This window comes from Oryzias latipes, chromosome 22, assembly GCF_053564925.1.
Source record: "Oryzias latipes strain Hd-rR chromosome 22, Olatipes_Hd-rR_3.1".
Classification (NCBI taxonomy): Eukaryota; Metazoa; Chordata; class Actinopteri; order Beloniformes; family Adrianichthyidae; genus Oryzias; species Oryzias latipes.
In genome coordinates this window covers 21,073,131-21,100,593 of record NC_136258.1, presented here as the reverse complement: position 1 = coordinate 21,100,593, position 27,463 = coordinate 21,073,131, and the positions used below count along the sequence as shown (strand labels likewise).

The following is a 27,463-nucleotide window of genomic DNA, read 5'->3' as shown; positions in this document are numbered from 1 at the left end:
AAATTTGATTAAAAAAAAAATGTGATGGGAAATGATGGTGAGGGTGGGTCATGATCCTTTACAGAAATTCTGTCATATTTGTGTCTTAGACCACAAAAGTTTCATGTTCAGATTCATATTTTATGTCAATTTTGGCCTCTTTTAGCCGCAGATTTTTAATCTTAGGACTTTCGAACTGCTCTGGTCAAAGTTCCTTATGGGGTTTTCTCATAATTATATTGTTGCATGCTTTATCATTTTAGTCTTAATGTCAGCTGCAGCATTTATTTTAATCACACATCTGAGCTGTTCTTGCTTCTCTTAGGCACTTGAATGGAACACCGGTAAGTGCTCCTGATTAATTTTGTCCTATTACTTTCCCCAGGCGAGCCGTTTATGGGCCAGCGGTTCAGCAGCAGCCTATGGGACAGGAAGAGTCCGAGGTGTTTTCTGACAACGAACTCGAGAGAAGAACAAGTGAAACTTCAATTTATAGCCAGCAAGAGAGACTTTCTCCCCCAGCAGCCAAAGGTACGAAACCACCTACACCAGTGCTTCCACTAGGTAATTATTTGCGAAAACAATCCTTATTTATGGACTTACTTGCTATGTAACTTTATTTAAATTTGTTATTAGATTAAAATATGAACTGATTTTAGTGAGAAAAAACTTTAGAGAAATAGTTTTATTAGAATTCATGTTCATAAAAATGAAACTACAATTATCTTCTATATTATCTTCTATATTCCACTGTTTAACAGCCTGTAGATCTGCTTTAAAAAAAACAAAGGTAGGCCTAAACTATAAAGGGCCTGCAGAAAAACTTTATTAATCAAACAGCTTTATGTGTACAGCAAAGCACTTTGCATATAAACTTTGCTGCACAAAGTGCTTTCTAGGAGCTCCAGTCCACACTCTAATATACTTTGTTCACACAGTTATGTTTACCTTCATAGAATATTTTTTTTTAAAAAGCAATAGAAGTAAAAGAGTACACTGTAGATAATTTAAGTATGGAATTCAGAGATTGTGAAAAAACTGGACTGGAGATACTGCATGTAGTCATATTTACCTATTTACATTTCCTTAGATATAAACTAATTTCCAGTAGGTTATATTTATTAGGTCAGATTCTTTATCTACAATAAATAACAGATTGTTTAAAATGAAATAGAATTATATGCCTGTATTGGTTGCCAGGTCTGTCTAATTTTTTAAATCGGCTCAAAATTGTCTTTTCTTTCAGGTCAGTGAATTATCTAAATGCCATATTGTCAATAAAAAGAGGTAGAAAAGGGCTTCTTGTGTCTTTAAATTCATTAATTCATTCATTTTCTGCCGTTTTATCCCTTTCGGGGTCACGGGGCTGCCGGAGCCCATCCCGTCCACTTGTGGGCGAAGGCAGGGGACACCCTGGACAGTTCGCCAGTCTGTCACAGAGTTTTTAAATTATTTTTGCCAAATTATGGTCATCCAGGATTTTATTTTCCTGTCAAGTTTTGAATTTTTGAGCCCTTTTTCCTTAGTCTCCTATTAATTCACGGCAAGCTAACAAGCTTCGTGCCACTACTTGTTAAATACCTCCCACTATATTGACTTCAGTTTAAAATATTATGCAATATAATCTGCACAGATGCATAATGGGTAGTTTCCTGGCTGGAGGAGAGTTGTTATTGGGAAATATTGTGTTGTGTCCTGACGCCACCTGCCGCCAATATTCAAACATGTATATTCTTGTTGCTCCAGCACTTGTTAACACATTTAAAAGAATATTATTTAATATAATATTCAGAATATGGTAAAGATAGAAGTTTTGTGGATACATATTGACTCTTCTTTATGTTGCTCATGTTTCTCAGTAGTTCTCTTCAAGTCGCTCTAGTTTAGGCTCCTAAAAAATAATTCCTAATCTTTTATAAGTTGTATCACTATTATTATTGTACATTGTGTTCTACATTGTTATTTTTTTATATTATACGTTCTTGCATTAAATTGTTTTGCTTTACATTCGATAATCTTACTTTTTTAATGAGAAGAAAACAAGCAAAAACAAGTCTATAAGTAATTTTTATAGCCAGAGAGGCATTTGTTGATATCAGATGAACAGATAATAATTGAATAAAGTAAAAATAAAACCGTAAAGATCTATTTCTTGGAAAGGACAAAGGTCTGTGGACTAAGAAGGAGTTTTGGGTTTTTACTGCAGGCAGGTTGGTACAAGAGAAACTTTTATAATAACAGCCTTTTTAGCTTCAGGTTAAAAATGATGCCTCTGTTCATAAAAGGTCTTTCTATTCAGAATGATCACAACGCACATTGATGGCATTTCTTAAGTGCTGTTTGTGTAAAAGGGCTATCACGGACACAAATGTGTCTTTTTAGTGAAGTCATGTTAGCTGTGATGTCACAGTTCTGTGCTTCATACATTCTGTTTCTCAGGGGTGTTTGGGAGTTTTGAAAACCTGAGGCTGTCCCCGAGCCTCCGGAGAGACCGCTCCCCCTCACGAAGAAGCCCTTCACCTCAAAAACTCAAAGACTTCAGCTCCTGCCCTGATATGGTGGGACACACGGTAAGGGAACGATGAAGGATCATCATCACACTTTTTCCATTTAGTTCAATGACACTTTGTGGAATTTATAGATTATAAATTCAGTTGTCTGGTTTTCTTTCCAGGCAAACAAAGAGACTAAGAAAATCTCATTTAAAGGTAAGGTTTGTGAGATTTCTACAACTAAAATTTTAATAAAACCCTTCTATTACATCTAATATCAGTTTAAAAACCCACATTGAACTATTTTAAAAGCGTTCCCAGTGGTCTTTTAATTATGATTGGGCCATTTTTAATCAAAATCAAAAACCCTGTGTCATTTTCTATGATGTAGTTTTCCGTAGAGCAGCAAAGGTTTGTTAGAAATTCTCTCAGATTTGTGGATGGGACTACTGGTGCGGAGCAACGCCGCCCCACTTCCCCTTGTCATTGTTGAAAGTTTAAAGCAGTGAGCATGCAGCCAGCTAAGCATATTTTCTACATCACAAATATTTTCTTTTTTCAAATGGCCTTTTTTTGTCTTCTTCTGATTCACACTGATTTGAATAAAGAAATACTGAGAAGTGCAATTTTAAGCTTGACTTTTTTTATATATACCGTAAATTCCGGACTACAAAGCGCACCCGATTACAAGCCGCACCCACCCATTTTCACGTGTTTAATTAGTTTTATACATAGAAAAGCCGCGTCAGAGTACAAGCCGCAAGCCGCACATGTGTTAGGCGATATTGTCATCCTGACAGATCACGGCCAGCATTCCAGAGTGAGTGCAATTCATTAGCACATTGTGGGTGGTGCCAGCTTTGCCCCTGGCTCATGTATTTGAGTGTATCGACATCTGTCAAACATCATGGACCTCTATTCTGTTCACAAGTTCCTCAGTTATGGTGTTTTTATTTCATTTTTTTTTTACTTATTGACAATCTAGGTATCATACATAAAATTACAAACAGTAACCATACAATCAATATTACAACCCTCAGTTATGATGAGGAAATTTACATCCGCGATTCCACATTTCCCATGAGTCTTAGGGGCTAAAGGCGGGGCCAATGCCCGGCTCGCCATACTGTTGTACGTGTTTAAGAATGAGTATCAGCAGTGCATGGAGGGGTGAACGGGTACAGCTCTCCTTCCGCTTGTGTCGCGGCAGCGTTATGGGAGTAACAGGGCTGGTTAAAAAACACACCGGTAAAATACAGCAGCGGCGACTGAAAAGCGCGCGCCTCAGCGCGATACGCGCGCCTCAGTGCGGCGCGTGCGTCAGAATTCAGAAGCCTCTGCACTCCGCAGACGCCTCCGCGCTCCGCTCCCGCCCCGCGCGCTCCTTGTCTCCCCTTCCTATCTACTCCGACACCTCTGGCCAGGGCGGCTTCAGGGAGGAGCACTTCGTCCCCGTTGCGCCGGTGGACGGAGCAAATCGTTTCTGTGCAAAGCAATCGGACTTAATACTGTACGTTTTGTGTATGAGGGGCGGATGCGTTGTTTCGTGTGGGAGCCTTCAGACTGCCATCGGCCCCGCAGCTCTATAAGAGCAGCAGGAGAAGATGTCTCCAGCTCACACGGAGGCTGTGAGTTTTTCAAAGCAAAATTCCGCTTTTACGGTTTCCTTAGAAACCGTAAATGGAGTGTAAATTCACTCCATGCGCTGTTCTCTCCGTCACGCAGCAAACCGGCTTTTCCAAACCCGTTGGTGACGGTGGACTTTTTTACGCTGCTTTTAACGATTGCTTTTAACTTGAAAGCTTCATCATATTGTAGCGGCGATCTGGTGCACGTTGGGTCTAATGGCCCCAAAGGATTCTGGGATGCGGCCGGGCATGCGTGTTTCATTTTGTTGAACCATGACTGAAGTGTCTAAGACCTGAAGTCAAGTCCATGCTGTTTGGCTGCTTAGAGGTGTGTTGAATATAAATGCCTTGTGCTTGGTGTTAGATAAGGAATTCAAACTTTTCACTGAGTTCGAAAGTACGCACATGGCTACCGCTAATTAAATCCATAAATTAGCCGCGTCACTGAATAAGCCGCAAGGCTGTAAGCGCAGGAAAAAAGTAGCGGCTTGTAGTCCGGAAATTACGGTATATATATCCTCCATCATCAGAAAAATTCATCAAGAACAAGTTAAAAAACTGCAAAAACACAGAGTGAGTCTTTATGGTGGAATTAAAATAATTATTAATTATGGCCTTTTTTTTGTCTTCTTCTGATTCACAGTGATTTGAATAAAGAAATACTGAGAAGTGCAATTTTAAGCTTGACTTTTTTTATATATATATATATCCTCCATCATCAGAAAAATTCATCAAGAACAAGTTTAAAAAACTGCAAAAACACAGAGTGAGTGTTTATGGTGGAATTAAAATAATTATTAATTAGAATTCCTTAAAAACTATCAAGGTTAAAGTAGGAATCAGAATAGTAGGTCTGCTTTTATGTAAAAGTTTGAGATGAAAAAATGTGCATTTAGACTCGTAAGGTCTTCCGAGGTTGAGTTTCTTCTCATTTTCCTCCTTTCAAGGAATGACCACAGCTTTAAGCCGGCGCCGAGTGTCCTGTCGAGAATTGGATCACCCTGACTGTGATGGCTGGCTCTGGAAGAAAAAAAAGGAGAGCTCCATCTTTACTTCCCAGAAGTGGCAGCGTTTCTGGTTTGTCCTCAAGGGGTCAAGCCTTTACTGGTATACCAGCCCACAGGTGAGAAAAAAATGTTTAACTGTTTTTCTTTTACATAGCATAAAACGAATATTTTCTTTTTTTTTAAGTCTCATACTTTTATATCTGACCCTGATGATACATTTTTGTCCATTTTTTTCTCAGGAGCTGAAGGCTGAAGGCCTCGTCAATGTAGCCAGCTACACTTTAGAGAGCGGTCGAGAACACGGCAGAAAATAGTAAGTAACACGTCAAGATGAAAGAATTTTAAAAATTATGGTGATTTATTAGTTTATTGGTAAAGGAGAAACCTTTTGTGCGAGTGTACAGATTCTTTTTTTGTGTCCAGAATTCCACAGAGTATGAAAAAAATGTCTCTCTTACATTATTCTGAAAATCTTCAGTCATCTTTTTATGGTTATCTGTAATGTCTGACAAAGTGGGAGTGTCCATGTGTTTCTGTTTATCTATAAAATTATAGCATTTTATGTTTATATTATTGTATCTCCCCCTCATCTCCTCTCTAGTGTTTTTCAGCTGAGACACAAAAAATTTCAGAACTTCACCTTTGCTGTTGATGATGTGACAGACATTAGCAAGTAAGTGATAGAACATTTTTATAAATTTAAGTCTTATTTCCTTTTCTTATCACAGTTTTTCACGTTTTTTTAAAAATCATTTCAGGTGGATCAACAGCATAGTGACCGCGAAACAGAATGACAAAAAATCACAGAGAGCAGCAGAAAGAGAAGAAGGTCGGAAACATTCTATTTTTTATTTTTGAAAACTTTAAAAAATCTATATTAAACAGAAATGTGTAATTTATTTTATTAGGCCAAAATATATTTTCATTGTGAATGTACATTATATGAAAATAAAATCAAGCTGTTTTTCCTCTGTAATTGTAACTCCTGGTCCAGTCAAACTGAAGCATCAGCCTAATTTAGCTGTATCTCAAAGAGAAGGACTCATTTCTCATTGCAGGATACATTAATATTTCAAATGAAATCAAACTTTTTATTATTATTATCATTTATAAAAAGTCATCATGCTTTGAGTATCTCAAAGTAAAATTTACCTTTGCTCTTTCCACTCCAGCTCTTTCCCCTTCCCTTCCGTTGACACACACACCCTATGACCTCCACACACAATGAATACTGCTTTGAAAACCTGACAGTAATTAATTAAAAAAAATATAAAAGAAACTTATTTTCAACGTGTTTGCTGGCTTTCTTCAGAATGCTACAGTGAAACTGAGTCAGAAGGTGAATCGTCTCCTTCATCAGGCAGAAAAAATAAGGTCAGCACCATAAAACGATCTCCCATAAATTACCATATCTTATTTATATATCGAATTTTCAGGAAAGATTCCTCTGTGAGCTCTGATGTGACCACTTTTACCCCTTTTGCTCGTCAGAAGCTGCAGGTCAGCACTCTGCCTCGACCGAAGAAGTCCAGCAGGGTTCCATTATTGAGTTCGCCAGCAGAGGACAGCAAAGGAACAAGTATGGCTTCGATTGTCTGTTTTACTCTCGGATTTTTAGCAGGAACCACCTGAATCCATATGTGATTTTAATATTTAGTGACTTGCAATCATTTTTTTGTGTTTTCACTTAAGAAGATTTTGCCCAACATTTGCAGAAAATGTCAAAACATATTTGTGTTAAATGCTTTATATATTCTTTATTATACGCTCTAACTTTGTTGTCTCTTCTGCCTAAGGTGGCTCAGTGGATGAGATGGGCATAATGTTGAACAACTTGAAAGAAGGAGGAGTTTCTCTGATTGGTCACGAGCAGCCGATTACCCATGACCACTTCAGGAGGTCCTTTATTCGCCGCAGCAAGAATCCTGTTATCAATGAAAAGGCCCATAAACTCAGGACTTTAAAAAGTACTCTGAAGGTAAGGAAGGGGGGTGGGGCAGTTTGGTTGAACACAAGTACCAAATGTGATTGGCCCTTTGACAGAATGTTTGAGGGTTTTCAGAATTGAGATTGAATTATTTTTAGTCACTTTTAATTAACATATTTATTCTAGGATCATTTACCCATGGTGTTATTCTTCAGGATTATAGAAAAAAACAAACAACAAAAAAGCAACTTTCTAAGTAATTTGTGGTCAAATTTAGCAGCTGAAGTTCTTTTTTTGTAGGCCAGAGAAGCGGAGCTGCAGCTGATCAGTAACATCCTGGACGACAGCAATTTGACAGGGTCCAAGTACCGTCAGTGGAAGGAGGAAAACGAAGACCTGTTTCAAGAAATTGCTAAAACGGCTGCTCCCCAAACCTCTACAGCAGAAGTTGATGCTGCCCCGGTAGAGGTCACGCCCACTGAGGAGGTTACCTTGGAAACTGTTGCTAAGGAAACAGCAGGAGCATGCAGAATCAGCCTGACTGATGGTGAGCAGCTTGTCGATGCGGAGCTTTCTGATGTTCTCATGGAGATCCCGGAGGACTGTACGGGTGCAGAGATGAGCCCGGTGCTGGAACTGTCTTTGGGATCGTTGAAGGAGTCGATAAACAAAGAAGTGGGGGAAATAACAAAGGCCGGCGAACCTGCTGAACATTACTTCTACATCTAAGACTGCATAGCAGTAGAAGCAGTAGTAGTTGCATTTGTCTTAGTTCATCAAAGTCAAATGAACAGGGGCTGTTTGCAGAAATTTGTGTGACGGATTTCTGCTAAAAGGTCACTTGGAGCTGCCTCTATTTTAAAGCTTGAATCAAGTAACAAAAAAAAAAAATCCTCCACGACTTTTTTCATCTTTTGTAGATGATAAACTTATAACCAGTTTACAGATGGAAAAAAAAAAAGAATAATCTACCAAGTGCGGATCAGAGGTTAGCATGTATTAATAAACATTTGGAGTTGGTCTTAAAATCTAAATAGCTGGACTTCTGCTGGAATTCAGTAAGTATATCTATTGTAAGTAATGCTTTCTATTTACTTGTAAAATAGATACATCTTAAAAATGATTTGCATTTGTTTATTTAACTTTCTTTTAATTGACGTGCATGTAGACAGTGTCAGTGACAGGTTGTTTAGAGAAAGATTTGGCTAAGGCTGTTATGGACGTCATTTTTTTTTTTAGGATCTGAAAATCCTTCATTTCCCCCCAGATGTGCAAATGTTTTTATAAATCCCTTCTTCTGATTTACTTGCTTTTACATCAAGTAGGCAACAGGCCACACATCAACTCTATCTACCATAAGTATTTTTATTTTTTTATGATGAATATTTTCATATGTAGTACGTTCAACAACATGGCCAAACCCAGACTTGTTGAGGAATGGCAAACAGACTGATTTCAAAGCTTCTGTAAAAATAAAAAATGTGTGAGAATGTAAAGATTTCTTTTTTTATTCCTTTTTAAAATAATGGACTGTAGATTGTAGATCACTTGAAATATCTGCACCTTTTTTGGTTTCACTTTCTCCCACCTTTTATTCCAGTAACACTTTATTTTCTTAACCTTTACCGTCATTCCGCCGGCTCACCTGCATGGTGCTGTGGGTTTTCAGATGTCGCTCGCTGTCAGTCACTCCCTGAAATCCTTTGTTATCTGCTGAACTATTCATTCGCCAATTTGTTGACTTAACTAGATAGCAATCACAACTGATTTCTAATCAGGTCATGAGGCGACCTCGACTCAACTGCGGCGACCTTGTCTGAGGCGCCTTGAGACGTCACCTCAGCCTCTCAATTGATTGTTAACACAGAATTTCAACCATAGGCTGATCTGGTGATACACGTGTGACACAGAATAGTTATCAGTCTGTCTTAACGTTTTTTTGTATTTGATGAATGACTTGTAAATATCTCACCTGGAAACACTTTTGTCTGTTTTTTATTGTTGATAACCCCTTGAAAGTATGACGCAGCAGCCAACCTTCCGCTGTTTTTTTCATATATTTTATTTGGACGCACAAAACTTTACAATAACACCATTTAATGTGGATTTAACTCATTTTTCCAACAAAAACACTCAATCTTGCAGTTGAAATATCACGACCGTAATGTTGATCAAATAAAACCTCCTTTATTAAACCTTGACGCATGAATTTATTCCCACTCATGAATTGCTTTCAGGTAAATGCCAAATTAAGGAAATTACAAAGCAGAAGTAGTCTGATGCATATTTGCTGTAGAATTGACTAAAATAGACCTGTTAACAACAGTTTAGTCTATTCTGAAATTAAAATGTAATGATCTCTAGAGTAGATTTTTTTTTAAGAAAATCCTATAGTTTATCAATAGCATCAAAAGTAGAGCAGTCAACTTTACTAAATTGCATAACTGTAGGAGAGCTTTCTACACAGGAATACAACATAAGAACAGCAAATATCCTTTAAGCATCACTATTGGTTTTCAAAAGTTAACAAGACCCATAAATACAGTTAAAAACACAACATTTTAGAACAATGGAGTCCATTCAGGACTACCTGCATGATCAAATGTATCAAAGTTACCAGCGGGTCAAAAGAACAAGTTTTTTGGCGCTGCAGCAGACTTTGCCTCCTGCTTTGTCTTTAAAACATCGTCTTCATGTTCAGATATGCTCACCTACAGCTTTGATCGTCTTTTTGTTGAAGAGATTAAACAGTTTGCAGGCGTTAAAGGTGCTAAATTATCTCGGATCATAGAAGAAAGAAAGTAAGAACAATAAACATCAAAGAAGCCTAGTTGTCTGTTATTTAGTTTTTCTGGCATCACTGTAGCATGCCTCTATTCATATGGGCAAAACATTTATGTACTGAAAATGTATGTTTAGTGCGTTAAGTGGACTTTAAATGGCCAACCTGAAAAATTGTAACTTTCAGTTTGGAAGCCTGACATTATTTATTTATTGTGTCAATTTTACTGCATCAATTCGTTGAGGTCTGAGCTTAAAAATTGTCATGCTTTCAGCTGGTTTTTATTCAGGTTTCTGTTTTGTGCTACAAAAATAAATATGTGTTGTATAAGGCATCATGTCTTCTACCTTTTGTGTGTGTAAAATAGACACAAAAAAATAGGCTTTTTCAAGTACCCTAATAAAAAGCTAAAAGTATGTAATTAGTTTGTAATTAATCTACAAATTCTAAATGTAACCAAATGACAGCCCCAATAAAAATCTTTCCGTATGAAACATCCAGGTCATTTTACTTTTCAAATTGCGATTTAAAAGTGTTTTGAAAATTCTAACTTTAAAGAAAATATCCTTGTTGGTCACAAAGACATGAAAAAGTTATTTTTCTGTAAAAGACAAAAAACTTTAAATTAAATAAAAATTGTATTTTATGACACACTTTATTTAAACGAAAGGAGTTTCCAAAACTTTCTCTTTAACTTTGATCTTTTTTTTTTAATTTTTCTACTTATCCTCTGCTTTCATTCTCTGGCACAAAGTTAGAATTGTTATCTAGTGATGAAGTCATATACATATTAATATTTGTTTTCTCATTTGGCCGGATGGGTGCATCCATTTTTTACAGATGTACATCTTTTTACAAACTTTACTTTAATGTTCTAACAGCTGACCTCGTACACGTCCATGTCTGTTTTGCTGGTAATTTCTGGACATGAGCGACAAGCGGGACAGACAGTTTGTTCTGGCCGGGACGGACATGTTGGGCACCTTGGTTGCTTAAAACAAAACAGCAGAGCGGTTCCTCCCACCACCTGTAGACATGAACCCAGCCAACCAAAGTAAAGGGAGCCGGCTGGATGCAGGCTGAGCTGGGGAAGCTTAGGGTTACTGATTCTTTGGCTTGGATCAGTCCCGAGTCTTTTCAGGTTATGGGTGTAAACCCCTAATGCACTGAGGCTCAGCAGCCCTGCAATCACCACCAAAACCCCACCTGAGGCAGCCACCCCTCTCAAGGGGAGATCCATCCAGCACCTGACCCCGATGCACGCCAGAACGATCCCAATGCCGCACAGGAACAAGGAGGTGAGCACCAGACCCTGTGCCAGTCGAACGCAGGGATCTCGTTGATATGGTCCAGTGACAGGCCAGCACTGTCTCAGATCAGAGTGCTCCACCTGCATGCAGCTCTCCCACAGCCCATCGGAGCGCAGGAGCAGCACCTCTGCCGATCCAGACCGCCCACCCGTCCTTTGACCTTTTGCTCCTGCTCGAAGAAAAGACCCAGTCCCCGACACGGTCAGACGAGCGTGGCCTTCCCTCCACTGAGGGGTGATGGCTGCTGTGAAGACGAGGACCAGTCCCAAGGGGGAAAAAACAATCCCCATCACCATAGAAGCTGGAGTTTGCATGATTCTTGAAAACTGTTAAGACATGGAACTGAATTATTTTCCATCCAAAAAAAAAAATACTATCTTCTAATGCTATGGAACATTTAGGATGTCTACAGTCAGGGGTTGGTACTTTTCTTCCTTAGTTGGACGCTGGTGGATGCCACTCTGCGAAAACACGTGAATTCACTCTGCAAAACAGAGACAATAAGACTTTCATGATGCTGAAAACAGAAAAAGAATCAGCAGAGAAATCACAACAATATAAGCTCATCAAAAATCCCCTCAGCCTGCGCTTCAGACAGACTTAATGATGCGGCGATGGGTCAAAGTGGCAGAAAAAAGGAGAGGAACAAAACAATCGTGAAGTGCATTAGCCTGCAAAAACGTTCAATGTCTACCTCTGTTGCTAGGATACGATAACCTGCCCAGTGTCGACGTGACAGTGTGTGTATGCGAAGCTGTGTTAATCATAAGATCTCTGCAACTGTGTTTGCAAACACGGCATGCTCTGGTTCCGCCATGTTTGCTTAGGAAGGACCTGACTCTAAATGCTTGATGACGGATGGACAGAATTTATACTGGAAGAATTTATTCAGAAGGGACAGTGGATCAGTGTCCTGTCGGATGTTCAAATCCCAGACTTGAAAGTGTCCTTGGGGGACTTAGCCATATATTATCCTTGGGATGAAAGAATCCGATAAGTGGCTCTGTACAAAAAGGGTCTGTTAAAAGACCATAAATGACAGTTACATCAGGTGAATGTCTCAGTTGAATGTGCACCTCCTCTGTGCCGTAGATCAGAGAAAGGAAGCAAGTATGTCCTCCAGAGAGGGGACAAAACTGGGTGAGTCATGCAACAACAATCGATAATCGTTCCTGTCAAACAAACGCACTGAAAGGCAAAATTGGCGTCATGCAGACAAAGTAAAAAACTTGTTCATCCTAGCCACCATGTGACAAATTTTCTTTTTAAATTATGTGGTACTGCAAAAAAAAAAAAAGGCACTTAAGGCCTGATTTAACCCTTGTGTTAAATGAAGAAGTATTCCCACAAGAGGTTAAAATGTTTCGACCTTTCATACACACACTCTTTTTTTAGCTATTCTCTATAGAGAAGATGAGTCGGGTTTTGTTTTGTTTTATCAGTTTTTGACAAGAGTTCTGTTACATTTTCTTAGGGGATACCCTTCCTGTAAAAAAAGGAAAGTAAAGAAATACATTAAAAATTACATTTTTAAAAACCCTTGTGCTATCTTAGGTGACCCCACCCTTACATTGACGTGTTCTCCCTACCATGACCAAGGTGGATAAAGGTGGAAAGATCATGTAATCCATGGACACCAGTGAAGATCACAAATCATTGAAGAAAAAAGGTTCAATGCACTGTCTAGTGGGTCAGATGACCCAACTCCTAATGTTAAAGTGCCTAGGATAGCACAAGGGTTACACGGTGACATGAACACAGAATGAAGCCCTCTTAACCTCTCCCCTAATCACAGTAATTAGTGCAAACTGTGCTGAAAGGTTACATGCAAGTCTGCAGAGGTCACAATATGCAAAGAAAACAAGAGAGCTGGTTTTTTAAAATTACAATACAACATAAGGTAATGTTGTGGACGAAATTATTGGAAAACGATTTCTTCCAAAGTTGTCACTGAGTTTATTTCATTTAGTAGAAGAATGAATCCTCCTAAAATTTATTTTTAATTTGGAAGATTTATCTTGAAGATCACAACAGGTGTCAGTCTGAAAAAAATTCAACTGCTCACTAGCCATGACATAACAAAAAAAAAAGATAACACATTGTTGGAGCACAAAAGAGTAGAAATTTTCCATGACAGTGCATGTTGGGATTTTGAGAGTCAGGGGAGCATAGCCAAAAGCATACCTCCAGTTGTGCATCATGTTTGATAGTTCTTTCCTCTTTTTCTAGCGTGACGAGAAAGAGATATCTAACTTAGCATCCACTTTAGTCCTTTAAACATCAAATTTAACTTATTAACGTATTTTGCAATGATTGTCTATATATTTTTATCATTTTTTAAATTATTCCTTAATTTTTTTTTTTTTTTTAAATTTTATATTCAGACTTGTGTTTATCCTCTGATTGACCCAGAGCTAATGCTGCAGAATAGAAAGACAGATGTTTTGGTGTATGACAGACGTATAGAAACATCTAGAGTGATGATGACCCTCAATGGAAAATGATTAGAAAAATGCAGATGAATTAAAAATAAAACAACAGCTGCATGAACCAACAACTCACATATTCCTTCAGTCACTTACCATTCAGGAGGGATAGCGCGCCTCTTACCGCAGGCTGCTGTCTGCTCTCCGCTGAAAGCCCATGTTTCTGTCTTCTGTCAACAGATGATGCATCCACCTCTTCATCGTTCCTGCGACCTCTTTCTTCTCTTTTCATCCTCCCTCCCTGTTTGTACCGATGCTCCTGCTTTCTCCTGTCTTTGTTTCTCCCCCAGCGTCTGTCTCCCCTTTTGCCTGTCTGCGTGCTCCACTGACTCTCCTTCCCTGCAAGTGTGCCTCTCTCAGACTGCTCTGCCTTCCTATGTCAGTAAATAAGGAGAAGAGGTGAGCTGGACCACTCTGGGTGGCTATAACCCTTAAATCAACACGATTTCTATGGTAAACTGTTGATTTAGGCAGCTTTCTGTAACCTTTTCATAGAAACACTTTAATTTGATAAAAACAGCATCATCTTCTCTTCTATTTTTGATATGCACGTCGTAAAAACAAGACTAGACATTGTTTTCTTTGTAGTGATCATAGTGTGTCGTAACTGAAACAAATAGAAAACCTTGCATTCTTTATCAGTTTTTATTTTTCATAAAAAAGGGGACATTTGTGACCAACATTAGCGGTACAACAAATGGCATAAAAATGAAATATAACACGGATACATTTTGACTTTGAAATGATGCACTGCTTTAAAAATGAGCTGAAATCCTGGTTGTTTTCCACACACGTGCACATGCATGCTATGGAGGTCTTCTGGCTGGCCTCGGGGTTTCTGGGGTACCCACAGGAAATGTCCAAAGCTTTGGGCTAAATGGCCAATACTAATTCATATGTGGTTTAATCGGTGGAAATGTCTGACTTTACACGTTTCTGAATGCAACCTGGCTATTGGGCAGTTTTAGTCATGAAACAAACAGGAGGTTTCTCTTGGTATAGTAAAAAAACAAGAATGTGGGCATAAAAAATGCACAAATAGATTTGTTGGAGAAATGACGAGTACATTAAAAGCAGCAAGAATTATATTCTAAAAAAAAAACTGCTTGCTCTAAAAATGTTGAAATTCATTCTAATTTGTAGAAAAAGAGATATGCTAGATCATAAAACACTGTCATATTAAAATCTATTTACGATATTTACAGTCTTGTCATAATTGCTTGTAATAAAATATTAAAATTCGAACAACAAAACAACTGGGCTTAATTAGATGTCAAATATTAACATGTTTTTCTAAATTCTTAAAATTCAAAGATATCTGTTCGGCCCAGTTCCCTTCCTGGTTTTGGCAGAGTCCACAGCTTTGATAGTCCCTGAGAGGGCAGTGCTTCTGCTGATGATCATGACAGGCAGCTGTGTGCTTGATCCTTCAGAAGAATTGGGTTTATACTTCAACGAGGGTGACTTGGAACTGACCGCTGACCTCAGAGATCTCGATTTGAAAAGCCAGCTGGTTGGTGTAGTGTTCAATGATGTTGTTGTCCATGTTTACAAAGATCCTGCAGGGAAGATGAGCAAACAGGCAGTGAGGGGATGGAAGTGAAATCAAGAAAATGGTGCAACATTAAGGGGGGGGCAAAAAACTTTTTTGTCCACGTTTTACATTGCTAAAGGTCATAACCTGGATAAACTGGATCACTGTCTGCCTACACAGCCAACCAAAGAGACTTTAAGGCCTTTACGCCTGAACTAACCAATAGCTCATGCATTCTGCCTGCAGGGACAGGGCTGATTAAAGACAAGACCAAAAGAGGAGGGAGGGACCTGCAGCGGGAATGCAACCCAACCTGTCAGCTTAGCTGCTCCCACTCCAGCCATCGCTAACAGAGTGGCAGGAAAATCACGCAAAGTTCTCCAGCTTCTGTGGGCCAATCAACAAGCCCTAAGAGCTGATGTCATGGAGGAAGAGGCCCAGACTATCTCGAGTTTAAGAACTCTATTTAAGTTAAAACTAAAAAGTAGCAACAGTCCAAACTGATTTGATCTTTAAGTGCTTACGTTTTCCAATATACCGGTACAAAAAAGTGACAACATGCTCTCTAAAAAATGTCAAAAGTTTATATTTTTCAACTCTCAGCCATGTTTTATAGTTCTCAGGGAACTTGTACCTACTTTTCTAAGATCTTAATCATGAAAGAGCATCTCTTTACACAACTTCCTGATGCAGTTAAAGATGGAGTTACAGAAACAATAAGAGGAACACCAATAAAATGACTCATCTCCAGGACCTATGTTCATAATTTTCCTTTGGAAAGGCTTCAATTAGCACATTCCAGTGGGTGGAGCCAGCTAACCAGTCTGTCAGCATGTGTTTGCTTTAGGGTTGATGAGATTAATGCTTTAAAAAAGCACGCAGTTGTCTAAGTTACTAACCCAAAATGTGATTTGTGTGTTTAGACAGTTGGACAACAAAAGATGAAAGAAAGAACAGGTGGAAGACAACTCACCCTCTCTTGCATTTTTTGTAGATTTTCCCAATGGTGTCTTTTTGCATGCTGTACTTTTCTGAAATCTGAGGAAGGAAGGATATATGACAGCTGTCAAGATCTCTTACAGAAAGAAAGTTGAGAAACTTCTGGGAAATACAGAAGAAAATGGAAATGGCTGATCGGGGACACGTACAGCTTCTCGAAGGCCGTAGACTGTGGGAGAGCTGAGCATGAGTGCGTCAAACACCTCCTCTGTGCCTGTCCTCACGTAGATCAGAACTTATGTGGCAGAAAAATAAAAGAATTAGAGATGACAATTGCTTTCTGATGCAATCTTTATAAATCCTGCTTAAAAACATTCAAGCTACCTCTTTGTGAGTCGTCTTTTCGTGGCTGTTTGTTGGGTGGAGAGCTGCTCTGCTCTCTGTCTGGATACATCCTCTTCAGAGAACTCCTAAAAAAAAAAAATTACATTAGACAACTGCCGCATGTCAACTTCTAATTAATAATCACTAAATTTAATTTAATCTTTAATAATCCTCACCTGTCAATGTCATCCATGGGAGTGACCTAGAATGAGACAAGTGGAGACCAGAAATCTGATTAGATTCAACATCTCTGATAAAAGACGTTGCTTAATGTCCCCCTCTCCGCTATTGTGTGGTGTCCTAAAAAAGGAATCTTATCATTGCTTTAAACCTGCATTTCCCATGACTTCTGACAGAGCCACAGACATGTGGACACTGATGGAAAGAAGGAGATATGACACCCACTTACATCTAATCACAGTAGCCAATAGAAGCTGTCTCCTTGTTTATTATTTGGTTACCTTTTGGGTCTACCGACTGACAATCAGGACTTATAATTTTCTAAAATTAGTTTGAATTCAAATGTGTTCCCTGCGGTAATATTTCTTCATGATCCAGCATTACTTTGCTGCTTTGTGCACATTCACAAGAAGAGAAAGTGTGGGAAAGCTGGCCTGTCCAAACAGCCCCCTCTCTCAACAACTGTGTTGATTGATAGACACTGAGTGTGTGAGGGCTGCGTGTTGGGGATCAGGTGTGAAATGTTTCTTTATGTTGGTGTGCTTTCACGCAAGACACCGTGGCTTAGTGTTGGCATCTGCAGCAACTTGAACATGAGTCTGGTTTCGACTCCAATTAGTTCATCTGATCTGAAGTCTGCGTTTCGCCTCTCATCATCTCGTCTCTTTAAGTAACACCCCCTTCCCACCTTTGGCTTTTGGCCCACCTTCCCCACTGCATACTTTCCCACCATTTTCCTGCCTTGCTTGTGCCTGTCCTGGTGCCTACAGGGATGAATGCATGGAGGAGAGCAAATAGCGGTGCGGTTAGAGGAACTTACGATGCGCTGCAAGCTGGAGAGGTGTGTCTCAGGAATGAAGAGAACTGGCTGGATGACGTGGTCATCCAGGGTCTTGAAGAAGGTGCACTCGTTTCCAACCGAGCTGCTCACTAACAACTTGGAAGCTAGCAAAACAAAAGATTCAACAATAATTTATCTCTTGACCTCTTTAAATCTAAGAGGAAACAGTCAAGAACACATGTATATTACTTACTGTTTGCATCATTAACGGTCTTTCCCCTTCTCTTGGATCTTTTCTTCTCTTCATCTCGCATCTTCCTCTCTGCACCCTACAGTAACAAAAAACACAAGTTATAGACATGCACTTTTTCTTTGTTTGTGCACGAGGACTAGTGAAGCAAATGACCTACCTTATCACAGAAAATCTTGACCTGGCAGGCAGCTCTGTGGATCAGCTGGTTGGCTCCTGAACTGAAGTCATAGGTGTCAATCTGAAGGTTTAGAGGCAGACCTTTCACTCCTTTCTGAGAGGAGAAGTCTGTGCTGAGGGAGTTGATTCCAATGTAAATCTGAAGAGCAAAGAAAAAGAAAAAGACACAAATCACACATTGTATTTTTTTATCATCATAACTCATAAAATTTGAGATTTCCTCTACAACAACAAAAAAAACGACTTCCATCTGATCCATTCAACAGTGGCTTTACTGAGCCATCTAACATTTGACTCTCCTAAGCCCTTGTGGCTTTCATCTGATGAGGTGACAAAGCCCTAAGGGACAAACACATTTCTTGAATTCCTTCCTTCATCAACCACTCCCTTTGCTCTCTTCTTCCTTTAACCAGCTTTCTTTTCTCTACCAGTAAAAGTTCCACCTGTTCTTTTAGTCCTACTTTTAGTCACTCCTTGGGGTTGTTGCAACTTCTATTTACCTTTGCTTCCTCGTTGGGGTTCCACACAAACGACAGCGCGTTGAAAGCCACCTCTTCGATGTTGCTAATGCCGCTGAACACCTCTTTGTAGTCAGCTGTAAACAAAAACGGGGGGGAAATGAATTCTCCTGTCTGGTTTTTGCATTAGATTGGGATAATTGTGGCTTTCAGTGTTCATTTTGGTAAGTGAAAAACATACCGATGTCAATGACCCTCTGCTTAACGGTTGGTTGACGTGCATGCCAGTGATTCCAGAAGCGGAGCTGCATTTCTGGGCTTTTGTCGTTCTCAAACACAGCCATCACTACGGTCTGGAGTAGAAAAACAACAGCTCCTTATGTGGTTCACATGGACCATATTCTTTGTACCTGCTTACATTTCCCAAATGACCAATACTTCTTTAAATACCCATTTGTTTCACTCGTCACTCTAAATCCTTCTTTTCTCCAGAACTGTCATCAATTATTTGCAAGGAGCTAACATGTGTTTGTGTATGTTCATATCCTTTTATAACAAAGAGAAATAGAGTGTAAGAAGCACCACACCTTTTTTCCCCACCTAATCCACTCCTCTTTTTTTTTTTTTTTTGGCTTAGCTGAGCCTCGCTCTGACCTCATCAACCTGCCTCAGGAATAAATTATTCAGGGAAGGACACTGTCTTTGGGACAAGCCTAGTGTACTGGGTGTAAGCAGGGAATTAGTCACTCAAGGACCTGGCTCCATGGGAGGGACTGTTTTTTGAAACCTCAACGACAGTCACAGTTTTACGTCACGCACAAACACAAACAAAACACTTTGGAGAAACACTTTTAAGTCCTAAAGACTCACCTTGACTTTAGTGGCAGTGTGGCCGGAGTTATTGTCCCCCCCCTGCAGAGTGATGGGGTAGAACTGGCCTTTGTTCAGGTACACCATTGGAAGCTCCCCGGGCTTGTGAAGGGAAGCTGCAGGAGCTCCGAGCGTAAACTGAAACTCGTTCCTGAACCTTTCTGCCGGGGAGCTGGTGTAAGAGGCTGAGTAGACGGGGCTGGCGTTGTTACCAGGAAATGGATTGCCGTACGGAAGAGGCTGATATCCACACAGAGAAAATTAGTCACAACTGTGTCATAATGTTGATTTTAAAAAATAACAAAATTGACTTTGCCAGACTCATATCCAAGCTTTCATTAAATTGACCTCACCTCAGCACTTGGATCAGTGAAAGATCCAGTTTCTGGCCACTTCTGCAGCAAAGAATCAAAGATGTGGTTGAGCTCCTGTTTGTCAAAGTTGTCTGTCACAACACTGGTCAGTGTGGCGTAGGTGTCTGAGGTAGCAGGGGCAGATATGGGGATGGAGGTGATCTGCTTTGGTGCCAGAACTTCCTGTGCGTGGGTCATGGACAGGAGTTCGTTTGCGTTTGCCAGATGGCTGCAGAAACAGAAAAATGGGACAAAGTGTGACAATCAAACTTTGCAAAGGCAGTGCTTTTACCAACAGGCCAAGCAAACTTACAACTTAAGCGTGACTGTGGTGATTTAAACATACAGAAGCATGGTTGCTGCCTGCGCAAATGCTCACGTCAGTTAAAGCACTTATTGTGTCTCATTTGCTACTGCAAAAACACGGCTTGAGTCTGGGTGGGAACTATTTGTTTCTTAATCCGGCCTTTTTTTTCAAAACCGTCTTTGTGTTTGAGTTTCTCCTCAGAAAATGTTTGAGGGGACAACACTGAGCCCCAAACAGAAAGGACAGAAAGTAGGAAAACAACCGTTTGTCCTCCTGTTGTGAAACTCTCTCAGAGAAGAGGCTGATGATGGAGAAAAGGTGGCTGAATGGGAGAACTGGAGGAGTAGACAATAATCTCAGAGGCTCTGTTTGAGCAAAGGATTACCCACTCATGAGTTTATGACCTCCCAAAGTCCTGCCTTTCTCTTTTTAATTACTGTTCTCATAAATTTTGCTGAGTGATTACAAATAACAATGATTGGAACTTTAAATCAAACTTTTTTAAAAGCCCTAAGCAGTATTTTGTGGTGTAAAATTAAATTTTTGTTGTAAAATCCTGAAAAAAGTCACAATTTTACTGATACACAGTGGGAAGCATTTTGAAGCTGCAACCTATCAGCTGTGTTGATGAAATGACAGCTTACCTCTCTATTGGCTTGCACACGTTGCCATTGCGGTTGAATACTGCAGCTTTCTGCTCTTTCTGGTTCTGAAAAGAAGCAAATAAGAGTTGTAAAAACTAAAAAAAAGAGGTTTGCTTCTTTGAAGTACTTTTTCTTGGTTATTTACCCTGCAGTGCTCCTGGAGCATTGTGAGGGCTGCCAGGTTGTCCCCTGAATGAAGTTTGGTTTTGGAGAAACTGGGGTCAGTTCCAGAGTTGTCCAGGTAGGACCAGGCGTCCATTATATAGGGATTGAAGCTAAAGTTCTCGCTTTTAAAGACCAATCCAAGAGTCCTAAAATAAAGAGACAGCTTAGTTTAGAGCAACACGTTTTTTTTCTCACAAGTGATTACTTTTAAAAGCATTTCTGACACATTTCAGCCATGGTGTAATTGAGCAAAAATACCGGTAAGCAGGAGTTTGTGTACGGCAGTGCCTTAGCCTGGGGAGACTGCACATACTTGCCTTTTAGCATGGAAGGTTTCGATTGCAAAACCACAGGGCTTAGTTAGAGTCATTAGGGGCTACATTAATAAAAGGTTTTTAAAATGCACAAACATGCATGCAGATGCAGGTATTTTCTGTTTTTTATTTCTTTTCAAATGCTCACAGCTGAAACCGGGATAAACCCCTTGTTTGCACAGATTGCATTGGAGATGACAAGATTCTCTGTCTCCGCAAACAGAAACTAACAACTGTCAGCGGGACGAGCTCTGGTTTTCCATTTCAGCTGAAGAAAAAAAAAAAAATCACTGCCCAGGATTCAGAGGATCTGATTTGTTTGGAAAGACTAACAGAAACACAGAACTGTAAACACAAAGCCTGCTGGGATAAGCTCCTGTTAGACTACGTCTGAAGTGTCTGAGGAACAAATAGCTGCAGTTTAGCCTGGATAAACAGTTCAATGTGCTGACAGGAAGCAAAGACCACAAGCATTCATGGCCACAGCAGAACCAAAACATAGTTGATTACAGGGTGTTAATATTTAAGCATGAAAAGCACACGGTTTGTTTTCCTTAGGTTATAACTGAAACTCTTACACCTGTTCAGATGCACCTGTCACACCGCACAGCCTTAAAACCATAAGTCATTTTAAGGTGAACTCACAGACCAGCAAAAGTCATTGCTTTGCTCAGACAGCACAAAGGTGGGCTCCTTTCTTAGATTTCACCACAATTCAATACTGCCAGAGCCCTCTGTGTCTGTCTAACACCTCCAGAGGAGATCCTCATTTCATGCTCCGTGGCCCCTGGGTTAGGGACAAAACAAGCTGAAACAGACCCCCCTCTACGTGCACCGATCCAACACTGGCTGTGTTTTTGTGTGTGTCACTGCTGTCCATATCATTTTTCACTGTAAAACGGCCCCTTTAAAAAAGCTGAGCAGTTTCACATGGGGGTCTCGTTGCAATAAAGGTTTGAGGGGGCTTTCTATCCACCAGACTTAAATCTTAAATGATCCATTAACTGTGCTATGTCAAGTTTTATCTGAAAAAAGGAAAGCAAGGCTGAGATTGAAAGAAACAAATATAAAAAAAACACATTTAAAGTGTTTGTCATAACTAAAGTTTAAATAGAAAAACAAAAAGAAGGACTTACTCGGTCTCCTTGGTCATGTCTCCCGTCCAGATCTGTCAGAAAAGTCCCCTTTAGGTTCAACTTTTATGTGCCTCTTTCTCCGTGTCAGTCAAAGAGACAGAATGACACAGCGATGAGTCAAGTGGAATGATTCCCTCTTCTCAGGGCCAAAACTTATATTGTGAAGAGCAGTTCTTCTGCCTTGCCCCTGATTGGCTGAGAGGTGTGCAACAGGTGTCTGATAGGACAGGTGGGGGGAAACTTGCCTGCAAGAACATGACAGTGTGCAGCAAACTCACTTTGCATGACAATGTGAGGCAGGAGTGTTTTGAATAACATTATTGAGATGAAGGATTGAGAAGGGGGGGGTCTTTGAGGAGTGATAACTTTGATAATGACTCTGAGAGAAGGACTAGAAAAGGAAGAGACTTAGCTTTAACATGTTAATAGCTTTTTTAGTATCATCTCCTCCCCTCTTCTTTCAATTCCCATGTAAGTTTTGGTTTCTTCACTCTCTGGTGGCGACTGCAGCAGAATGTCAAACTTCCTGTTAAAGTCAACTTGACAAATTGAAGCATTTAATTTATGTTTGTGTTTTGATTTTCTACATTTTGCAAAGACTGAAAATTAAGAAATTTTATGCAAAACAAAGTTAACTTATACATGACATTAAAAGATTTTCAAAATAAAACCACATTGCACACTGACCTTTTTTTGCCAGCTCAAGTGATTTCTTTTGCTGCAGCACAACAATATTCCCTTTAGGATTTAAACCTCTTTATAAGTCTCATGTTTTCACTTGCAGTAATAAAATCAGTTTAGCATTTTAAAACAATCCAAGCTGTAGCATAACTGCCTGAACTATATTGAAAATGAACAGAGTTAAAAAAAACTACAACACACTTATTCTGCGGCAGTCATCAGAGAAGACACTGACCTGCATGCTGAAGAGATTCGTGAGTTTCCATTTAAAGTCTGACTTTGCCCAGGTAGAGGAAGGGAAGAAAGGAATGGAAACAGATGTGTTGATTACTGCATGATTAAATATACTCTTTCACAGTGATTTAGCAAACTGAATCACTTTCTGCAGAAAATCTTGAACGCCACATCCAGCTGCTAGAAACTTCCCAAGTAGGAAATGTCTGATACCAGCCCCTTAGCAAAAAGCATTTAATCAACTGGGGCTGAAAGGGTGGCTCTAGTGACAGTTTGTATTTTAGTTCACGTATGCTGAAGCCTGACCCCTGAGGGAATCTGGCATGCTCACAAATTTGGGTGCGTGCTGCACAGATTGCCCACACACTCAACCACGCCCTTGCAGAAAATTTCAAATGTACAAAGTCCCCAAGAGCAAATGTGATTTCATGAGGAGACAAAGAAAGGGAAAGAAAACTTTTTCACAAGAATGTACTTCCTCTTTTTCTTGGAGCTGGCACAAAAAAGAAAAAACACTAATATTTGACAGATCATGAAAAATGGGATGTAGGTCATCATCTTTACACCATTGTTGCTGTAAAATAAATCATGAAAATATCAGATTATTTAATCTTGTCATACGTTTATTTGTACTTATTATAATTCCTCTAATATTTCTCAAGTCAACCCACAATCCTTTAACTACAATTCGTTGTTGGACTATAAACAAGATATGTTTTAATTCAGAATATGGAACAATCTACAAAACAAAACTTAAGTTATAAAAGAATTGCTGCAAAAATACAACCACTGACCCTTTTTGTTTAATTCCCTGTACCCGAATTCAGAAATAAGATACAAACCTGCCAGTGTCTGTGCTATTCTATACTGAATGCTTTAATGTAAACCACAAGCATCTGTATGCTAAATAGCAGGATTTTTTTTAATATATAGTACTTTTTAAATCTTTAAGGGACAGAAAAAAAAAAGTTTTTTTCTCTCTGTTCCCTTTTATTTCCAAAACACAAGATCTTGTGTAAAATATTTTGTTTTGTTTGTCTCATGGAAATGAAAATAAATGAATAAAATAAATGAATAAAATAATCCTCCTCCACATTGAAAGAAGCCTGTTCAGGTGGCTTGGGCATCTGTTCTGGATGCTTCCTGGATTCTTCCTGGGCAAGTGTTCTGGGCATGTCCCACTGGGTCAGGCCCCGGAAAAGACCCAGGACAGGCTGGCCTGGTAACGTCTTTGGGTCACCCCAGAGGAGCTGGAGGAAGTGGCCGGGGCAAGGGAAATCTGGGTATCTTTTTCTGCCCCCGCGGCCCTTACCCGGATGAGCAGAAGAAGATGGATGGATAGTAAAATAATGCAATTTTGAATTTTTCTCAACTGTCAAAGTGTTTCCATTTTATGTCATTTTATGACAGTGAGTGTCACAATTATGAAATAACTCAGATGTTTATTCAATTATCTATTTTATAATTCAACCGAGTTCTTCAGGAAGTGAACCGCAGCACAAGCTGGTTGCTGCAATGCAGTTCCTCATGGTGTTACCCTTGCCTTTCGCATGAAAGTATTGAATTTCATTTGAGCAACTGTGGTTTCAGGAGTATTAAGGAGTATTTGCATTCATTTTCTGTTCTCATAAACACCCTTTGCTTTGGTTTTCTTCAATAACCACAAAAATGTCTGCTCGCCGCAGAGAATCCCCAGTTAATCCACACATTCACAGTAAAAACAAATGAAACCAATGTTTAAATAAAACTCAGAATTGTTCACTTTGCAGGGTGAGTTGTATAAAAGTATACTGTTGTTGGTAATGCATTGTTATTTTTTGGTCCAGGACGAAATATACATGACACATTTCTTTCTGTTTTTACCCAAAAATGCAGATGCAGATGCAGAATAATGCAAATATTCACTAAACCACTTCCAACTTATTTTAGAGTCTACTTAAAAGTAAAAAAAAAAAAAAAAAAAAAAAATTAAGATTGCAGTGTGTGTGCATACAACAAGGACAAAAATGAAAATGGTGGAAAATTACTGCAAAAAATGCTTAAAAAAGTTTCACAATTGGGCTGCATTAATTACTAAAAGAAAGGGAGGCTGAGCACTAAAACGTCCCTTCAAAGTGAAGCCAAGCATTCTGCGTAATCCAACAGGACAAATTGGCAAGCAATCACTCACACCAACCAAACAAAAATCATTAATTTATTACTTTTGCAGGAATTTGCAAAGCAGGACTTTTACTTGGAGGAAATTTTAATGTACCAAAAATATCAAAACTACCCAAAAGAAACATTAGGATGTAAGTGTTTCTATTTTAGAGGTTTTATTTTACTTTTAATTTTTAGAGGTTTTTAAAGGAAATTGCTAACTTTTTAAAAATTGTTTGGAGTCAAAAAGTTCCATTTTCAGAATTTTGCTGTGTCAATTGGTTTTTCCCAATCTATTAACTATACATTTTGTTATAAAAATTGTAAAAATAAATGCTTACAAAAATAAAAGTAATAGTAAGAGTTTCATGTCATTCGCAAACTTTTATCCCACAGTTTAATTAAACGTCTTTCTTTTTATGAAGATAAATCCATGTTGTGAATAGTGGAAGAGTGTGAATAAGATACATTTTAAAAATGAAACTAATTTGAGGTTTCAAACGCTGAGGCTCAAGTTGCAAGGCACTTGAGTCGGTCCTGAGGCCGTTTGTGTGAATGTAAGGTGCAGCCATGCACAGAAACGCACAAACAAATGTCATCGTGGCTTCACGCTCCACTTCTGCTCAGAGGGCAGCGATGTCGCTGCTCCACTCCTTCTACCAAATCCCTCTTTTATTCTTTCTCATATCTATTCCTCTCTTCACCTGCCCTTTCTCCTGCTTTTCTTTCCAAAGACCTTTTGACCTGCTTATTTTAACTGCTGCCTTTTTGCTTAACTTAAAGTAATTTCTGAATACAGTTGCACATTTAGGTTATTGAACATCAGTCTCATTAGAAGTACCTCTTTAGTCGTCAAGCAGCACAGAGAGTTCAATTTCTTTCCTTGTTGCAATCTTTTATCTATTAATGGCTTTTTTAAGTATTTAAGTATACGCCATTTTTTTTGTCTTGGAGGAATGTGCAGGTTGCCCCGAGGATCCATGGCTGCAGCTTCTCTTGCTGAAACACTTGAGGTTTTAGCACCTATTACAGTCCGCCACTGTCACCTTAGCTCAGCTGCACAGATTCCATGTTTCAAAGCTGAAGAAGCAAAACACTATTAATTTGACGTCCGACCGTTGGAAGATCCAAGTATCCCCAGTGTGTTTGTCTTGTAAAAGGTTTTTACTGAAAAATGTTATTTTGTTTTTACTTTAGTGACACCTACACCTTGTTTACAATTGAGTGACACGACAGTGGAGTGGAGTGGAGCCAGACATCACTCTTACCATCAGCTGAACCTCCATGATAATCATCAGCAGCACCAAGACTGTTATTGGGAAATAAACTGAAAACAGGCAGTTGCTTTATACTCCTCCACTTGTTTTAACTTTTGAATTGTTTTTAATAGTTCCGTTTTTTATGGCAGTGAAGAAATTCTCTAATCACAATTTCCAGTTTTTCCTCAAGTCAACAGTTGTTTTTTTCCAATTTGATCAAAACTGATTGTTTATTATGTTGTATGCTTTATAAATAAAGCAACTTATTTGTTTAAATATGACTGGTTAACAAAGTCCCAAAATTTATTTTATGTGTGCAAAAAAGTAAGCAGTTTTCCTTTCCCTGATGGAATCTGTATTTATTTTTACTGCAGTATAGTAACAGTGAGTAATTTTTCTCTATATATGGAGTTGGAGATGCCAATGTTCACATCTAAGATTTTTTGTGGCTTCTTTTCTGTCTTAGCTAGGGTTTCAAATAAGTTGTTGCAGTCCAAATGCGTTGTTAGGATTATGCAGGTATGTCAAAGGCACATGCATGTGTATGCTTATGTGCATGTATGCATCAACTCCTTCAGAAACCCCAATATCCAGTAAGCCATCCCCACTTAGAAAAAGCATATGCATGTGACACATCAATGTATGTTTATCAAAATTCACCAGTCGCTATGGAAACACGGTTTAATCAATAAACAAAAGTAGAGAAAGTAGAGTTCTGTCAGCGGTATCGCAATATTTTAAACATTTCACACGTTGATTGTAAAAAATGTTTTTTAAGTTGGTTGACTGATGGACGTTAAAATTGTTCCAATTGTGTCATGTGTCTTGGTATTTTGGGCATGTGTAACCTCCCCACTGTCTCTATGGCAATCATGGTTGCATAACATCAATAAGCCTGTAAAGCAGGTCACAATTTATCCACAACTTAAGGGATCTTCTTTTCAAAAGAAGACAAACACCCCAGCGTTTTAACTTCTAATTACAAGAACAGTTAATTGAACACAGTCAGAACACACCTCAACCATTCCGGAAACCTGTAAAAGT

General features: G+C 39.1%; 3 protein-coding genes across 7 annotated transcripts in view; 1 reads left to right on the top strand and 2 right to left on the bottom strand.

Moving 5' to 3' along the window:
* The window catches only part of cnksr1 (connector enhancer of kinase suppressor of Ras 1), a 31,842-nt gene extending 23,313 nt beyond the window's left edge, over nucleotides 1-8,529 (top strand). For 3 of the 4 annotated variants that reach the window (XM_004082506.5, XM_078940604.1, XM_078940603.1), the window contains exons 11-21: nucleotides 365-510; nucleotides 2,419-2,549; nucleotides 2,654-2,687; nucleotides 5,047-5,222; nucleotides 5,346-5,419; nucleotides 5,708-5,779; nucleotides 5,865-5,935; nucleotides 6,419-6,480; nucleotides 6,598-6,685; nucleotides 6,903-7,084; nucleotides 7,334-8,529. In XM_004082506.5, the coding sequence (XP_004082554.1) occupies nucleotides 365-510; nucleotides 2,419-2,549; nucleotides 2,654-2,687; nucleotides 5,047-5,222; nucleotides 5,346-5,419; nucleotides 5,708-5,779; nucleotides 5,865-5,935; nucleotides 6,419-6,480; nucleotides 6,598-6,685; nucleotides 6,903-7,084; nucleotides 7,334-7,762 (1,465 nt within the window). In that variant the 3' untranslated portion in view covers nucleotides 7,763-8,529. The remainder of the gene's footprint in view (nucleotides 1-364; nucleotides 511-2,418; nucleotides 2,550-2,653; nucleotides 2,688-5,046; nucleotides 5,223-5,345; nucleotides 5,420-5,707; nucleotides 5,780-5,864; nucleotides 5,936-6,418; nucleotides 6,481-6,597; nucleotides 6,686-6,902; nucleotides 7,085-7,333) is intronic. The other variant, XM_078940605.1, reaches the window with a different exon arrangement.
* Nucleotides 8,530-9,226: 697 nt separating this feature from the next.
* On the bottom strand, nucleotides 9,227-13,894 carry cldn23l (claudin 23-like). 2 transcript variants are annotated; one of them, XM_020713501.3, is made up of 3 exons: nucleotides 13,708-13,894; nucleotides 11,536-11,609; nucleotides 9,227-11,451 (listed from the first exon to the last, which is right to left on the bottom strand). In XM_020713501.3, exon 3 carries the CDS (start codon nucleotides 11,437-11,439, stop codon nucleotides 10,690-10,692), a length of 750 nt encoding a protein of 249 aa, XP_020569160.1. In that variant the 5' UTR covers nucleotides 11,440-11,451; nucleotides 11,536-11,609; nucleotides 13,708-13,894; the 3' UTR covers nucleotides 9,227-10,689. The 2 variants fall into 2 exon arrangements, with proteins under 2 accessions (XP_020569160.1, XP_020569161.1); XM_020713502.3 differs by having other exon boundaries at nucleotides 11,552-11,609.
* A 348-nt stretch (nucleotides 13,895-14,242) lies between these two features.
* On the bottom strand, nucleotides 14,243-24,989 carry grhl3 (grainyhead-like transcription factor 3). Its single transcript, XM_023951850.2, has 15 exons — nucleotides 22,107-24,989; nucleotides 20,637-20,802; nucleotides 20,492-20,556; nucleotides 19,541-19,769; nucleotides 19,188-19,427; nucleotides 18,559-18,670; nucleotides 18,360-18,454; nucleotides 17,840-17,998; nucleotides 17,683-17,758; nucleotides 17,469-17,593; nucleotides 16,645-16,670; nucleotides 16,469-16,554; nucleotides 16,294-16,379; nucleotides 16,119-16,183; nucleotides 14,243-15,170 (listed from the first exon to the last, which is right to left on the bottom strand). The coding sequence occupies exons 1-15, from the start codon at nucleotides 22,121-22,123 to the stop codon at nucleotides 15,056-15,058; spliced, it is 1,662 nt and encodes a 553-aa protein (XP_023807618.1). The 5' UTR covers nucleotides 22,124-24,989; the 3' UTR covers nucleotides 14,243-15,055.
* Nucleotides 24,990-27,463: the final 2,474 nt, after the last annotated feature.

What these genes read in the sequence shown, in the direction of transcription:
- cldn23l (XM_020713501.3), bottom strand. Translation starts at nt 11,439, where the DNA reads ATGCAAACTCCAGCTTCTATGGTGATGGGGATTGTTTTTTCCCCCTTG.
- grhl3 (XM_023951850.2), bottom strand. An exon ending in GACCGTTAATGATGCAAACA is followed by an intron (nt 17,594 to 17,682) that starts GTAAGTAATATA and finishes TTGTTTTGCTAG; the next exon opens with CTTCCAAGTTGTTAGTGAGC. An exon ending in TACAAAAAATGCAAGAGAGG is followed by an intron (nt 15,171 to 16,118) that starts GTGAGTTGTCTT and finishes TCTTCCCTGCAG; the next exon opens with GATCTTTGTAAACATGGACA.